The following is a 17,159-nucleotide window of genomic DNA, read 5'->3' as shown; positions in this document are numbered from 1 at the left end:
GGTCCGCACCCGCGAGTGGCGCTCCCCTGCCACTCTGGATGTTCCCTATTCCGTCCGCGCCCGCTCTGGCCGCCTCCGACTGCGTCTGAGGCTTCCTGGTGTTCCTTTCTTGGTTCGTGCCCGCAGTGTGCGGATGTCTGCAGACTTAATGATCAGTTTTGACGTGGTGTCCCTGTTCACCAGAGTGCCCCTTAAGGACACGCTTGACTTAATCAGTGAGAAGTTTGATGGAGCTGTGCTGGATCTGTTTAAGCATATTCTAACACCGACTTACTTCCTATGTGGAGGTCAATTCTATGAACAGACTGAAGGGGTGGCGATGGGTAGCCCCTTGTCACCAGTAGTGGCCAACCTGTTTATGGAGAAGTTCGAGGACGAGGCTCTTACAACTGCCACCTACCGGCCATCATGCTTCCTGAGATACATTGATGACACATTTGTCATTTGGACCCACGGTCGCGAAAAACTGGAAGACTTCCTGGACCTCCTGAACTCAAGGCATCCGAATATTAAATTCACCATGGAGCTAGAAAAGGATGATCAGCTTCCGTTTCTGGATGTCTTGGTGAAGAAGAAGGCGGATGGCACCTTCAGCCACAGTGTGTACCGAAAGCCAACACACACAGACTTATACCTACAGGCCGACAGCTGGCACCACCCAGCACAAAAGACCGGGGTGCTTAGAACACTCGTACACCGAGCCATGACACTGTCTGACTCTGACAGCCTGGCAGGGGAACTTTAATATCTTCAAAAAGTGTTTGCTAACAACGGATTCTCATCCAGGGACATCCACAGAGCTCTACATCCCGCCGGACACCAGGATACACTGGAGAACGAGCAAGAAGAAGAAATCAAGAAGCTGGCATTTTTACCGTATGCCGGGCCTGTTTCTGCCAAGATCAGCAGAATACTAATGAAACATAACATCAAGAGTGTCTTCTGCCCACCTAGCAAAATCAGGGCTGTACTTGGAACAGTCAAAGATGACCTGGGCTTAAGGAAGCCTGGCATTTACAATATTCCTTGTGAATGCGGTATGTCCTACATTGGCCAAACAACTAGAACGGTTGAAATCAGATGTAAGGAACACCAACGACATACCAGGCTAAGGCAGGCCACAAAATCAGCAATAGCAGAACACTGCCTAGAGTTGGAACATTCCATGGATTATGAGAACACCAAAGTCATGGTCCAGACCCCCAGGTTTTGGGATAGTGTCATCACTGAATCTATAGAGATAAAAATGGCACAAAACCTGATTAACCGGGAAGCAGGATACCAGCTAAGCACTGCATGGAACTCGGCATTCGAACTGCTGAAGCAATACCGGAGAAAATATGTTTCCAACACCAACAACGTGCCTCAGACATCCGCACACTGCAGGCACGAACCAAGAAGGGAACACCAGGAAGCCTCAGTCTGAGGCGGCCAGAGCGGGCACAGACGGAATAGGGAACGTCCAGAGCGGCAGGGGAGCGCCACTCACGGGTGTGGACCGACTAGGGAACAGCAAACAGAACACCAAGCACCGGGCAGGCATAAATATGCGACCCGGTCCAGCAAGCAGCCAGTCTCAGGGAACACCTGATGAAGACATCAAATAAGGACGTCGAAATATCGTGTTTGGAAGACGCTGATATCCGGCAGAAAACCCAATTTCCACGAGATGTCATCAAATCGCCGGGAAAGTCTAAGAAATTACAGTGTTCACTTGTTTGTCAGTCAGTCATTTTATATCACTGGGTCAGTTACTACAATTTTTAGTTGCTGTGTTATACGCCATTTGTTGTGCTAAAGAAAACCTTAATGCAGAATAACGACTAATTTTTCCTTCTGGTATTGAAATTATGTACATCATTGTTCCTTTTGTACTGCAGTGGATTATTTACAACAAACTTCATGAGTAAACATACTGTGAAGCAGTAGTCAAAATGCCCAACTCCTTAAACAGATATCTTCAAGATGAGTGTGTTGAGCTCCACTTTGAGCAGGGAAGACTTAATTCCTTATAGTTGAGTTACGTCAGAACATTACTCGATATATGTTGCTGGAGGGCACTGCCTTATTGTAGACACCTTTAGAATCAGAAGGGGTGGGGGGGTTGCTAATTCAATGACACTATGGGCTATGCCGGCAGTGGCATAGCTACTGGCAGCCTCACCAGACAAGACTAAGCAGAACTGTCCGACAAAGAGTATTCCACAACTTAGGGCAGGAGGACTGTCTTTTTCCTAGGGGTCTCCATCAACAGTGATTGGGTATTTGCATGGTGATACCAGATTTCCCAAGCTGGGGACTGGCTGGCACCACCAGACCTCTTCAACTGTGAACTGTGGGCATACTTCAGGGGCCATGATTAGATGTGGTCGTGGAATGTTGTGTGTTTCAAAGAATGGAGGCCTTGGCTTCAATGCCTGGACTGCAAAGAAGGCACCTCAACCTCAAGGTGTGCTGTGTATTGACAAGGTGAATGGCTGTTGAGGTAAAACAGTCTCTAGAAGACAATCTGTGGGACACCTGTCGCCCTCCAGTTACATAAGGCTGGCTCAGGCACAGAGGGTTTTGCTTGTGTCTATATTTATGTCCCTAGCAGCTCAGGGAATCTCTGTTGTGTGAATTCAGTTCAAATCTTCTACTGATGGGACAAGTGTACTGTCAGGTAGTACCTGCACACACCTGATAAAGAGCGCACAGTTGTTCAGCCTGCCGGAGAAGAAATCAGAATTGTAGTAACTGGGCACTAGTCTACCATAACATCATAAATCAACACCTTGTGATGACTGAAACAAAGACCATTGTTTTTTAATGTCAAACAAAATAGAGCTCTAATTCTTACTTAAAGAAATCTCTTATCTCTGTTTATAATGTTATCAGACAGCTGGATTTCAATAGCTTCTTTCACAATACAGTCCTAATAACATGACGCAGGGCAACCACGTGTGTCTCATTGTACAACATTTTATGTCCTTCAGTAAGACAGTGTTTCCACAAATGCAGTTTTCTCAGGCTGAAACAAACGTGTGTTGTGATGGTGCTCAACGCGTCGATCGTGGACCATATGAATCGTTTGTCCAATATAGGCTTTCCTGCAGTGTCAGGATACTTTCCTCAAGTCTAAATCATCCTTTGGTGAGCCAAGCAGTGTTCTAGTCTTAGCTGGGAGGCAGAATACACTTTTAATATCAAATCTCTATAAAACTCTTCTTATTTTTAAAGGTATGTTACACACAAAAGATAGAAATGCCATTGTATCTTCTGTTGGTTCCTGCGAAGGTGCAATCTGTAAAGCACAACAGATCTGATTGTCAGTATAAACATTCTGTGTGAACACTGCCTTTAGATGATCCAGTTCTTGTGTCAAACTATCTGCATCTGAGGTGGCATAAGGTCTTTTTTACCAATGTATGGAGGACCCTTTTGCGTTGATATATGGACGACAACTTGATGCATGAAGATACTGGTCCGTATGCCTGGGCTTACGATAAACACTTGCATCCTAATATGTCTGCAAAATTCCCTGCCATTGCAGGAAAGCCTATATTGGACAAACGATTTGTACCGTCTTGTATTGCTTTGTGGAGCAGTATCACACACACTTTTATTTCAGCCAGAAATATCTGTGGTTGTGGAACATTGTCTTACTGAAGGACATAAAATGTACAATGAGACACAAGTAGTTTGTGATCATTTTGAGTTGGACTTCACAAGAAGTTATCATGTAGAAAATTCAGTCTAAGACTGAACCTTGGGGAACCCCCTATGCGATTTCTGCGCAGTCAGAATCATCTCCCCTGATCACATTGGTTGAATTACTAAGAACAACTTTCTTCACTCTTGTGATTAGATATGACATCCGTTGGTTGGCTATACCATCAATTCCATAAAACCACAATTTATCCAAGAGAATTTGTGATTCACAGAGTCAAATTTCTGTACATAGGTCGCAGAAAATACCAGTCGACATTACTTCTTGTTATTTAATGCTTGTAAAATTTGGTGATTGAACATGTAAATGGAGTTTTCAGTGGAGTTTTCTGAAATACAGTCTGTGATTTACTGAGGATATTATTGTTGCTCAGGTGGGATACTACTCTACAATACATTATCTTCTCAGAATATTTGGTAAATGATGTCAGTAGTCACAGGTCAGCAGTTGACATTTCTCCTATCACCTTTCTTGTAGAGATGTTTAACAATGGCATATTTCAATCTCTCTGGAAAAATGCCCTGAGATAGTGATGCATCACATATCCATGAATTTTAGTATAGGGGAACAAATCTTTATTACCCTGATGGAAATGTTGACAGGTCTAGATGAGCCTTTATTTTTGACAGAATATTTAATTCGCTGTATGTCCATTGTTTTAGAGATGGTTGCGGGACTCTACTGTTCGATAGAGGATGTCAAATTAAACACCTCTCAGCCACCAGATTTCCAACCTTATTTTATTTGGCAACCAGTTTCAGAATTTTACCGTGCCATTTTCAGGCCCTTCACAGACATGTAGGAAAAATCTACTTCAGTTGTGATCAAAACAGGGGCCAGTGATATTGATATTAGTAGATTTTTGCTATAATGATCACTTCAACAATCACCTGCAGACTGTATTTAATTTTCTTAATTTCAGAGGAGAAGTTGGTGATTCATTCATATGACTAAATTTTACGAGAGTTGCCTTTTTAACATAACTGCTTTGATTTTTCTCTTGAACTGTTGATTACTATACACATTCGTTACCTGTGACTCGTCATTAGTAACCCTTCCATTTAATTCAAAAGTTATGTTATCCTGTTCTCTGACTGGTTGTCTTGTCTCATTTTGCTATATTCCATGTAGCCTTAAGTCTTTTGTCGGAATTACAGATTTATGACATAATGTGCTTATTCCTTGATTTTTTAACAACTTTTATAAATAATTTTGGATAGTTTTTGTAGTGTGCAACTACTGCAGGATCTACTGCTTCTTACCAATGATACATTTCCATTTGCCTTTCACAAGATACTTTTAACTCCCCAATGAGTGGTGTTTTTTTACGTAACTGTTTAGTGTCCTTTCTGATTAGCTTAGACGGAAAGCTGTTTTCAAATAATGGTACGAATTTATCATGGAACAGGTTGAATTTCATGACAGCTTTTGGTTCATAGAAAATTTTGTTCCAGATAACCTCGTGAAACTACCCTTAAAATCATTTGTCCACTGAGGAGTATCAATACTGTGAAGACACCATACTATATATCCTAACTAAGTGTGCATCATGGTCAGAGAGAGCATTTGTTACTGGGTGTAAAGTTATTTTCTTGCTTTAAGCCTTCATCAAAGAAAACAGGGTCAATTAGAGTCCTCTTGTCATTATTCACAGGAGGGGGAGTTTACTGAGATTAAATTGAAGTATCAAAATAAGGTTTCCTAGTCATTTTGCATATCAAACTTCTTTCAAAAATCTACATTAAAATCACCACAGACTATTAACTGTTTGCTGCTGTCTGACAGGTAGTGTAGTAAGCAATCCAAATTCCTTGTAAACAATTCAAAATTTCCGAGCAGAGGTCTATATACAGTTACAATTAAAAGTTGACTATTTTTCCACTATTAATTCACAAGCACACAATTCCGTGTGCTGACCACTACAAAATCTACTTAACTTCTGTCTTGATATATGGTATGTAACAACTCCTTTTGCTATGTTACTTGTACATGAGTAAGATGCTGGAATGTAATATTTCTTATTTTTCTCTGATGCTATGGCTATGTGGTCCTCAGATAGGCACAGAATGTCTATCATTTCAGGACTTTCTCAATTTTTTAAACATGTACCTTATTACCCAACCCTCAAATATTGTGCTGAAATAAGCTAATTTTACATTTATGTAGATTCTGAAGCATATTGTGAGGCTCTTCTGTTAATTTAACTTCTTTTCCAGCAGGGTGCCTGAATTATTTTTCTAAATGAAAAAAGATGGTCCCCTCTGACATCAGTAATCATAGCAATGGGGTGATGATGCCTCCGCCCTTCTCTTTTTCTCCTGTACATTTTCCGCAAGAAGCTCAGCTATCCTGTCTTTCCCTCTTTTATTCAAGTGTGGGCGTGTCTAGTATATCTCCATATCACAATTGTAGCATCAGGCACTGCACTGCAGTTAATAGCACCATTCTCAGTGTGTATACACAGCACATTGCAACGTTAAACCAGCACTGGTCATGGTGCCGTCGGACCTCAACAAAAGTCACGCTTGTGTCTGTCTAGCCAAGCTGCTCCCTGCTCCAGCCAAGCTGCTCCCTGCTCCCCCTACTCTTGATATCCTGACCATCTTTGTCAAAATCTATACACAATTTCCTTTCATCCTGTGTCATCTGGCTAGGCTTTCACTTAACTTCACAACACTTGTGACCTGGTACCAGGTTCCTGATTTGTCCTGGCATACACATCTCCCATGGCTGTTACCTAGCAGCAAGACTCTTTTAATGCTACTTGCTGTTGGTACTGACTTACACCTAGTTTCCTTGCTTGAAGTCTGCTGCACCCTACTGTGACCTACAGCAGGATAAGATTATTCACCCACAACATCAGGTAACAAGTCAAACCTGTTAGATACTGTAACCTCAAATGTAGATGGAGTTGCAAAGCTTGTTGCCCTTTCCCCGTTACTTTTTGCATGTACCCAGTTCCCATTATCTTTCCCTCTTTTCAACCTATCTAGTTCATATTTCATGTAATCAGGGCACAAATCTTTGCCTCCTGTTCAGTACACCCCTCCCCCCCCCCCCCCCCCCCACACACACACACCCAGCATCATTGAGTCTCCCATTCAGTTCCCCACTTCAATCACCCCAGTCTGTGCATACCACTCCCTGTCTGACTACCCTATGGCGACATCCACACTCATCACACATTGCAGCACTTCAAAACAGAATTCAATCACGTAACGCATTTTACGGTAATTTACAAGCTGCAAAAATTAGACCTATGGGTTGGCTGTTATAACGTGAGAAGTTAATTATTTTTGCTTAAAACAAGAACTTGGCACTCACTCAACTGTTAGTCAACTTTTTCACCATAAAATTTAACTTTTAATTGCTACCTATCACATGTATTACTTGATATTAGACAATGCTTACTATTGGTAGAATACAGCCTACTCTGCATTGTTCGAATTTACTTGATAATTTAGAAACAAAACCTCAGATCACAAAATATTCAATTGTCTGGGTAAAGGGAGCAAAAAGAACAAACTATTTCATACCATCACTTTATTGTATGAAAATTGTTTAATGCAGAGCTATGAACCTATAATGTTCACACCCAGTTAGTATGGGAGGAAACTCAGGCTAGGAGAAATGCAAGTAAACATCCAGAACCGATGGTGAATCGTTCACAACAAAAAACAACTTTTCTTTGTCAAAATAGAGCCAGTATAGAAAATAAGAAATGTGGATCCTTTCCAATTGAAATACACTTCCTTGCACTGCAGTTCTTTTATAACTTCCTCTGCTGTTGTTTGCACAAGACTCTCCGTGCTTAATAAGTGTTCACACAGTGCTTCTCATGCTGTTCCTACCAGTGTCCCCATGTCCTCATGTGCAATATAAGCACAGATCAGTGTGATTTTGTGATTTCTGTCACTGTTTTGCTCTCATATCCAGTTGCATAATACTTTTGTGCGTTCTTGCTTTGTCACTGCAACTATTCTTGCTTCTTTTTCTTTTCCACCATCATCCCTTCTAGTCACTAGTTGTTACTTTTTTGGCAGATGGTAAGTCAGTGATGATCTCTCATAAAAAAAAGGTTTGATGATGTGATGACTATCAGATTATTATGTCAAACAATGTAAAATCCAGGATGGAATGTAACTACTAACTGATTTCAGTTGCCTGAGACTGCAGTCGTGTTGTGAGCTGCATTTGCATTTGCTTGCTGTGTGTGTGTGTGTGTGTGTGTGTGTGTGTGTGTGTGTGTGTGTGTGTGTGTCATCTGTCATCTGTCATCTATTGTTGATGAAGGCCTTACTGTTCGTCAAAAGCTTTATTTGTGACGTTCTTTTTTGTTGTGCCCATCTGCAACTTAGCATCTCCACTATATGGTAATTGTCAGATTATAATGTGATGACTGTCAGATTCAGTGCAGCCACTCTCCATGTACTAATGTTTGTAATGTTTACAGTTGCAATTGTTTGTATTGGTGTTTGCTGTTAAAGTTATCTATGTGAAATAAATATTTCATGAGACATTTGTTACTTCCAGAAATTGATCCAGTAAAATTTCAAAATGTCTGAGTTATTTGTAAAAATGATAACGTAACTTTACTGTGGGAACTTATACTGTCAGGAGTCAGATTACAGATATGTAAAATAAGGCTGAACCACAGTTTGCTATTTCCATTTTATTTTTGAATTGAAGAATCTTCTGTATTTTTCTCCATTTTTGCCTTAAATTTCTGCAAATTGTAGTTTCTGTTATGTACTAAATGATTTAGGTTTTAATGTTTCTTACAGGATCTTATGGGTGTGGGACTGAGTGCACCTTTGACTGCTTACAAGACCATTTATGTGTTGCCTATGATGACAATAAAAGAGGACAAAGGCACAGGTGTGGTAACAAGTGTTCCATCAGACTCTCCAGATGATTATGCAGCTCTTGGGGATCTGAAACGGAAACAACCGTTTCGGGAAAAATTTGGCATTGAAGATCATATGATTTTCCCCTTTGACCCTGTAAGTTCATGTTCTTGTATATTTAGGAAATTATTATTACACATTCTTCAATATATGTTATAAATTACATTGTATTTTAAAGAAATTGTGAAAGTCAGTTTGTCATAAACACATTTATGCTATGTAAAATAAGAGAAAGGCAACCACTCATTTATAGTGTGTACTTGGGCTAGGAAAAAAGCTAGCTCTTGAAAGCTAGTGTGAATGCTGTTCACTGTTGTGTTTTTTTGTGCCCCGCACTTCTATCTGCTATAGACTCGTGGTTGCCTTTCCCTTATTTTGTGTATTGCTCCACAGTAAGTTTTTCTGGGATGACTAAAATCTGATTGGGGAAAATTATTCACGGATATGTATGTTTAGAACTTGGTGGGGCATGTGAGAATAGAATTACCAACACCAGTCAAACTGTGCTTTTAACTAAGAGGAAAATAGTGGTTGAAAGTAGAGACTGATTGCTGATATTGCTAGGGATAGCATATGTTTCTTTGCATCAATAAATAAAATATTTTTCTGTATGTTTCACAAAGTTCCTCCCTAATACAAACATAAGCTCTCTTAAAACTCTCCCAGTGCACATTAATTAATGTAATATCACACAGTGGCCAAAGCTCACAGAAGTTGCTGAAATGGATTTAGTTGAAAGCATATATAATTTTTAATACCTCATTTCAATTTACCACAGATTCCAGTTATTGAAGTACCGGAATATGGCCAACTTACAGCAGTGACTTTGTGCGAGCAATTGAAAGTGCAGAGTCAGAATGACCATGAAAAACTTCAACAAGCTAAGGAATTGGCATATCTCAAAGCCTTCTATGATGGGGTATGTAGTTATCAGGATATTTGATGAAAAGTGGAAATAGTTGCAAAATAAATTTTGCACTAAACATATTCTGGAAATTTTAACAGATTATGGTGGTTGGTGACTTTAAAGGAAAGAGAGTTCAGGATGTGAAGAAACTGATACAGAAGCAAATGGTAGACTCTTCACAAGCAGTCATATATTACGAACCAGAGAAACAAGTGATCTCCAGGTGACTTTCCAACTCATTGTTATACTAACTTTTTTTTATAATCTATGAATTACTGGCCATAATCTTTGTCAGCTTCTTTTAAAATAATAACTACTGTATAGTGATGCAGCTAGTTACTTCACTGGTTTCCTCAGAGTAAAGAAAAATCGAAAGTATGGTATTAACTTGGGGGGAAACTAAGTTGATCATTAAGTCTGTTGTTACCACAGTACTTTTGTATAAAATAATTACATGCAACTTACAGTGTTGAACTCAGCTTGTCATAGCTGATAACTCCGTGTTTGTGAGCAGAATAATTGTGATATTGAGAAATTAAAACTGAGATAGTCAACTTTCCTTAACAGCATAGAGGTTCTGATTCATTGAACAAATTAGTAGGACAATGTCCATAATGACTAAACCTGATGAAACCACACTTAAAAATTGCACACGCAGAAACTGTTCCAAACTCATCACGAATCGTGTAGTAACCAAGTAATACACAAAACTGATCTAACCAACACAAATATGGATTTATACATAAACCTCTGAACAATAATGGTAATAAGCGTGTAACGACTCGTCACATCACAAGACTAAAGAATCATACAGAAAGTTCACCAATGCACGGAACAACTAATGTAAGTGGTACAAAGTAAAGTGTACATAGTGAGCATGGTCAGCATTGCTCCGCATGCATATTGTACAGGCATGAATTGCCGGTAGAGGACACTGTAGAGACGTGACGTGTGCACACTTCCTACAGGCAGCATCTAGTGGCTGGCCCACACTGATAGAGTTGGCAGATGATTTAAGTACACACACCCTAGTAGCAGGATACAGCATTGCTGAATTTATAGAAAACATTTGTTCGTGTCCCCTTGGTGTCTGTAGTGTGATTCATTTTGCAGTAGTCTGTAAAATAGTTTTCTTACATGTACTTGGGAAGCTGTGCTGGTGGTAGATAAGTAATGAATAATATTTTTACCCCCTCTTGAAAGATAATTTCAGCATCAAGTTGCTCCTAAACACAGCTCAGTTAATCACTTAGAAGCTGCTGTTTATATATTTGTAGTTCTAATGCTAGTACTTTACCTAAGAAATTATTATTACTGTCAAAATACAGACATTTTAATGCTTTAATAGCTATGCTTAGAATTTTAGAATGAAGTTTATAGTGTGATTTAATCTTGTGATCATGTGTGTTCCTTGATATCAAGTAGTACTCTCTTAGTTTTGAATGATATTTTGATTTCGTTCTAACCCAGAGTTGATGAGCATTTGATCTACTTCTTGCAGGCTAACGTCTTAGGATAACAATTTTCAAAATAGACTATGATTGTGTTAGAGGTACATTATATTTTTCATTAACACCAAGTGTTTTGTGTATATCTGTGCAGTCTTGTATTTTGCAAATGTCTAAAATGCCTATTGAATTTCTCAATTCCTTTTGCATCCATTAGCCTTGTAGTTTTTCATTTCATTCTATTTGTCATACACCCTGTCATTAAATGTCAGCAATTGGCCTAGGCTAGGAATTACATTAGGACTTCTCAATATTGATGCATCTATGTCAGTGTTGTCAGTAATAATAAATGATGTGATCTTCAGTCCAAAGACTGGTTTGATGCAGCTCTGTGCTCCACTCTGACCTGTGCAAGCCTCTTCATCTTTGAGTAACTACTACAGCCTACATCCCTCTTAATATGCTTACTGTAGTCATCTCTTGGTCTCGGTGTACAGTTTTTACCTGCCATGCTTACCTCCAGTACTAAATTGGTGATCCCTTGATGCCTCAGAATGTGTCCTACCAACCAGTCCCTTCTTCTAGTCAAGTTGTGCCACAAATTTCTCCCATCCCCAATTTTATTCAGTGCCTCCTCATTAGTTACATGTTCTGTTGATCTAATTTTTAGCATTCTTCTGTAGCACCATATTTCAAAAGCTTCTATTCTCTTCTTGTCTAAACTATTTATTATCCATGTTTCACTTTCATACATGGTTACACTCCATACAAAAACTTTCAGAAAGGACTTCGTGACACTTAAATCAATACTCGAAGTTAACAAATTTCTCTTCTTCAGAAACACTTTTCTTGCCATTGCCAGTCTACATTTTATATTCTCGCTACCTCAACCATCACCAGGTATTTTACTCCCCAAATAGCAAAATTCACCTGTTACTTTAAGTTTCTCATTTCCTAATCTAATTCCCTCAGCATCACCTGATTTAATTCAACTATGTTCCATTAGCCTCATTGTGCTTCATCTTATATCCTCTTTTCAAGGCACTGTCCGTTCCATTCAACTGCTTGTCCAAGTACTTTGCTGTCTCTGACATAATTCCAATGTCATCGGCAAAACTCAAAGTTTTTATTTCTTCTCCCTGGACTTAAATCCCCACTCCAGATTTTTCTTTTGTTTCCCTTACTGCTTGCTCGATATACAGATTTAAGAACATCAGGAATAAGTTACAATCCTGTCTCACTCCCTTCTCAATCACTGCTTTCTTTTGGTGCCCCTCAACTTATAACTGCCATCTGGTTTCTCTACAAATTGTAAATAGCCTCTCATTCCCTGTATTTACTCGTGCCACCTTTAAAATTTGAAACAGAGTATTCCAGTCAACATTGTCAAAATCTTTCTCTAAGTCTACAAATGCTGTAAATGTAGGTTTGCCTTTCCTTATCTTGTAGCAGATGGCATAGAGTCAGTATTGCCTCACGTGTTCCTACATTGCTCTTGAATCCAAACTGATCTTCCCTGAGGTCAGCTTCTACTAGTTTTTCCATTCTTTTCTAAAGGAATCGTGTTAGTATTTTGCAACCATGACTTATTAAACTGATAGTTTGATAATTTTCGTATCTGTCAGCACCTGGTTTCTTTGCAATTGGAATTATTATGTTCTTCTTGAAGGTTGAGGGTATTTCACCTGTCTCATACGTCTTGCTCACCTGATGGAAGATTTTTGTGATGACTGGCACTCCCAAGGCAATCAGTAGGTCTAAAGGAATGTTGTCTACTCCCAGGGCCTTGTTTCGACTTAAGTCTTTCAGTGCTTTGTCAAATTCTTCATGCAGTATCGTAACTCCATTCTCATGTCTTTCTATATCCTCTTACATTTTGGCAATACTGCCCTCAAGTACATCTGCCTTGTATAGACCCTCTGTATACTCCTTCCACCTTTCTGCTTTCCTTCTTTGCTTAAAACTGGTTTTCCACCTAAGCTCATGATATTCATACAGGTGGTTCTCTTTTTTTTCCAAAGGCCTCTTTAATTTTCCTGTTGGAAGCAACTATCTTACCTCTGATGATATATGCTTCTACATCCTTACATTTGTCCTCTAGCCATTGCTGCTTAGCAATTTTGCATTTCCTGCTGATCTCACTTTTAAATGTTTGTATTCCCTTTTGCCTGCATCATATATTGCATTTTAATATTTTCTCCTTTCATTGATTAAATTTAATGTCTTCAGTTACCAAAGGATTTCTAAAAGCCATTGTCCGTTTGCTTACTTGATCCTCTGCTGCTTTTATATTCATCCCTCGAAGCTACCCGTTCTTCTTCTACTTTATTCCTTCCCCTGTTCTTCTCAATCATTCCCTAATGTTCCCTCTGAAACCCTCTACAGCCTCTGGTTCTGTCAGTTTATCCAGGTTACATCTCTGTAAAGTCCTGCCTTTTTGTAGTTTCTTCACTTTTAACTTGTGGGTCATAACCAGTAAATTGTGGTCAGAGTCCACACCTGCCCCTGTAAAGTCTTGCAACTTAAAGCCTGGTTCCAGAATCTCTGTCTTACCATTATATAATCAATCTGAAACCTTTTGGCATCTCCAGGTCTCTTCCACATATACAAGCTTCTTTCATGATCCTTAAACCTAGTGTTAGCTACGATTAAATTATGCTCTGTGCAGAATTGCACCAGTCGGTTCCCTCTTTCATGCTTTTCCCCCAGTCCATATTCATGTACTACTTTTCAGTCTCTTCATTTTCCTATTATCGAATTCTCGTCCCTCACGACTGTTAAATTTTCATCTACCGTGACTATCTGAATAATTTCATTTATCTCATCATACATTTCCTCTTTCTTCTCCTCAACTGTAGAGCTAGCTGGCATATAAACTTGTACTACTGTGGTAAGCGTGGGCTTCGTGTCTTGGCTAGAATAATGTGTTTACTAGTAGCTTATCCATGTTCTTATTTTTTTTTATTATTCATTATTAAACCTATTTCTGCATTACCCCTATTTGATTTTGGATTTATAACCCTGTATTCACCTTACCTGAAGTCCTGTTCCTCCTGCTGCTGAACTTCACTAATTTCCACTAGATCAAACTTTAACCCATCCATTTCCCTTTTTAAATTTCCTAACCTACCTGTCCGATTAAGGGATCTGATGTTCCAGGCTCCGATCCGTTGAACACCAGTTTTCTTCTGATAACGATGTCCTCCTTGGTAGTCTCTGCCCGGAGATCCAAATGGGGGACTATCTTACCACCAGAATATTATACCCAAGAGGATGCCATCATCATTTAAGCATACAGTAGAGCTGCATGCTCTCGGGGAAAAATTACGGATGTAGTTTTCCCTTGCTTTCAGCTGTTCACAGTACCAGCACAACAAGGCCATTTTGGTTAATGTTGCAGCTACTGGAAAGGTTGCTGCCCCTCTTCAGGAACCACACATTTGTCTGACCTCTCAACAGATACCCGTCCATTGCGGTTGCACCTATGGTATGCCTATCTGTGTTGCTGAGGCACACAAGCCTTCTCACCAGTGGCAAGGTCCATGGTTCAAGTACTGCTATTTCCTATAACTCTTTTTGCAAAGTGTGTGAGAGAGTTAGATTACGTTTACACAAAGGACTCTAGTATAACTCTAAGATAAATAGTTTGTAAAAACAGTTACTACATTCGTAATTTTTTTCCTCTCGGTATTACCTCATTCTGCTTGGAAGTTAAGAAGTTTGATAATGCACCAAACTGTTTCATAATTAACTCCGTTACCCAGTGGAGCTTGTATATTGTGACTTTTGTTATTAACTTTTGCAGCACAAGCTTCAAAATGCTGAACACTGCAGAATCTGATGGTATCAGTTTTTACATAGTTGTATCCTTTCTTGATGTGAGTGACAGCTGCTTCTGTCTCCAGTTACTTGCAGTAACTAGTTGTTGTGGTGTGATATCCATCTATAATCAGCCTTTCCATATTAGGACTCAAATGATTTTTTGAAAATATGCTTTTTACAGTACAATTTATGTAGACAAATCAGAAGTTAATCGATTTTTATTTTTTTAACCTTTTAATATTTGGATGCAATAAGTGTACTTTAACTTACTTTTATCTTCAAATATTTCAGGTTCATAATTTTCAGTTATATTTACTCTTTTGAATACTGTTCAAGTCAGTAAACCTGTTCATACACAAGAGCTACAGTTCAGTTTATTAATGTAACTTGAAGTTTCATAATGATTCAGTCACAAAAATCAGTACAGAGCAAAAAATGCCATCCCCCTCAAGGGGCTGCCCCTAAGCCCATGCCTAGTGAGACTGTATGTAAATTCACCACTGATGGTGTCCTTTAATCTGAAAGAGAATATAGATTTTGATGATAGTTCTTGTTTACATAAACACTGTGACCAAACAACACTTTCCATTCGTTAACAGATACAGTACACTTCTATAAAAATATTTTCATCTGATTTTTCACAATATTCAAACAACATTGCAATACAACAGTAGTTGAAATGTTACCACTTTCTGCATAATGTGATTTACTTTGCAGTACAGCACTATCCACTTGCTTATGGAGGTTTTTTGTGCAAGGATTTTGGACAGGAGCGCCATTCTGTAATAGTGAGTGAGAGATACTCAGTGGTGGTCAGAGTGACTGAGTAAAAATAGGTCCCAAAACACTCTGACTGCCTTGTTTACATGCTGGTGACAATGACCAGCTTCAGTAACAATGCTTCAAATCAAATTACAAGTGCCTGAGTGCAACATTAATGTTCAAATATTGCGTAAGTTGCAATCACAGTTTGCCCTCACATATGAGCTTGAAGTGTTTAGTTCTGATGTGTAGATATAGGGTGTAATTGTTGTAACGATGGCTTCATTGTAGTGAATGTAGAGGCATGAAAAAGGATGAAATATGTGGGATTCTTCCACGGTATTTTAGAGTCTTTGATCAAGAAAAATAACTGTGCTTATAAATGACAAAAAATTTTAATATTGTTAAACAACTTGCTAGTTTAAATAAGCCTTAAAAACGAAATTTGACAATACAAGCTTGGAAATATACATAGTTTACTTGGTGATTGTTCAAAATAGCTGTCAGGACGGCAATCTACAATACATTGTTTGAAATGTTATTATTCCGAGAATGTAAATAGAAATAGTAAAAAAGATAGGAAGATTTTTCTGTTTAGCAAAAGTGACAAAAAGCAGATTACAGAGTACCTGACGGCTCAACATAAAAGTTTTGTCTCAAGTACAGATAATGTTCGGGATCAGTGGACAAAGTTCAAAACCATCGTACAATATGCGTTAGATGAGTATGTGCCAAGCAAGATCATAAGAGATGGAAAAGAGCCACTGTGGTACAACAACCGAGTTAGAAAACTGCTGCGGAAGCAAAGGGAACTTCACAGCAAACATAAACATAGCCAAATTCTTGCAGACAAACAAAAATTACGCGAAGCGAAATGTAATTTGAGGAGGGCTATGCGATAGGCGTTCAATGAATTCGAAAGTAAAGTTCTATGTACTGACTTGGCAGACAATCCTAAGAAATTTTGGTCTTATGTCAAAGCGGTAGGTGAATCGAAACAAAATGTCCAGACACTCTGTGACCAAAATGGTATTGAAACAGAGGATGACAGACTAAAGGCTGAAATACTAAATGTCTTTTTCCAAAGCTGTTTCACAGAGGAAGACTGCACTGTAGTTCCTTCTCTAGATTGTCGTATAGATGACAAAATGGTAGATATCGAAATAGACGACAGAGGGATAGAAAAACAATTAAAATCGCTCAAAAGAGGAAAGGCCGCTGGACCTGATGGGATACCAGTTCGATTTTACACATAGTACGTGAAGGAACTTGCCCCCCTTCTTGCAGTGGTGTACTGTAGGTCTCTAGAAGAGCGTAGCGTTCCAAAGGATTGGAAACTGGCACAGGTCATCCCCGTTTTCAAGAAGGGACATCGAACAGATGTGCAGAACTATAGACCTATATCTCTAACGTCGAGCAGTTGTAGAATTTTGAAACACGTATTATGTTAGAGTATAATGACTTTTCTGAATACTAGAAATCTACTCTGTAGGCATCAGCATGGGTTTCGAAAAAGACGGTCGTGTGAAACCCAGCTCGCGCTATTCGTCCACGAGACTCAGAGGGCCATAGACACGGGTTCACAGGTAGATGCCGTGTTTCTT

General features: G+C 39.2%; 1 protein-coding gene across 1 annotated transcript in view; it reads left to right on the top strand.

The window, feature by feature from the left end:
- LOC124804667 (leucine--tRNA ligase, cytoplasmic) overlaps nucleotides 1–17,159 on the top strand; it is a 167,947-nt gene that overhangs the window by 89,086 nt on the left and 61,702 nt on the right. The window contains exons 7-9 of the mRNA XM_047264908.1: nucleotides 8,494–8,712; nucleotides 9,395–9,535; nucleotides 9,622–9,746. Coding sequence (XP_047120864.1) covers nucleotides 8,494–8,712; nucleotides 9,395–9,535; nucleotides 9,622–9,746 — 485 coding nt within the window. The remainder of the gene's footprint in view (nucleotides 1–8,493; nucleotides 8,713–9,394; nucleotides 9,536–9,621; nucleotides 9,747–17,159) is intronic.

This window comes from Schistocerca piceifrons, chromosome 7, assembly GCF_021461385.2.
Source record: "Schistocerca piceifrons isolate TAMUIC-IGC-003096 chromosome 7, iqSchPice1.1, whole genome shotgun sequence".
NCBI lineage: Eukaryota > Metazoa > Arthropoda > Insecta > Orthoptera > Acrididae > Schistocerca > Schistocerca piceifrons.
Note: the sequence above shows the minus strand (reverse complement) of the source record. Positions and strands in the feature narration are given on the sequence as shown.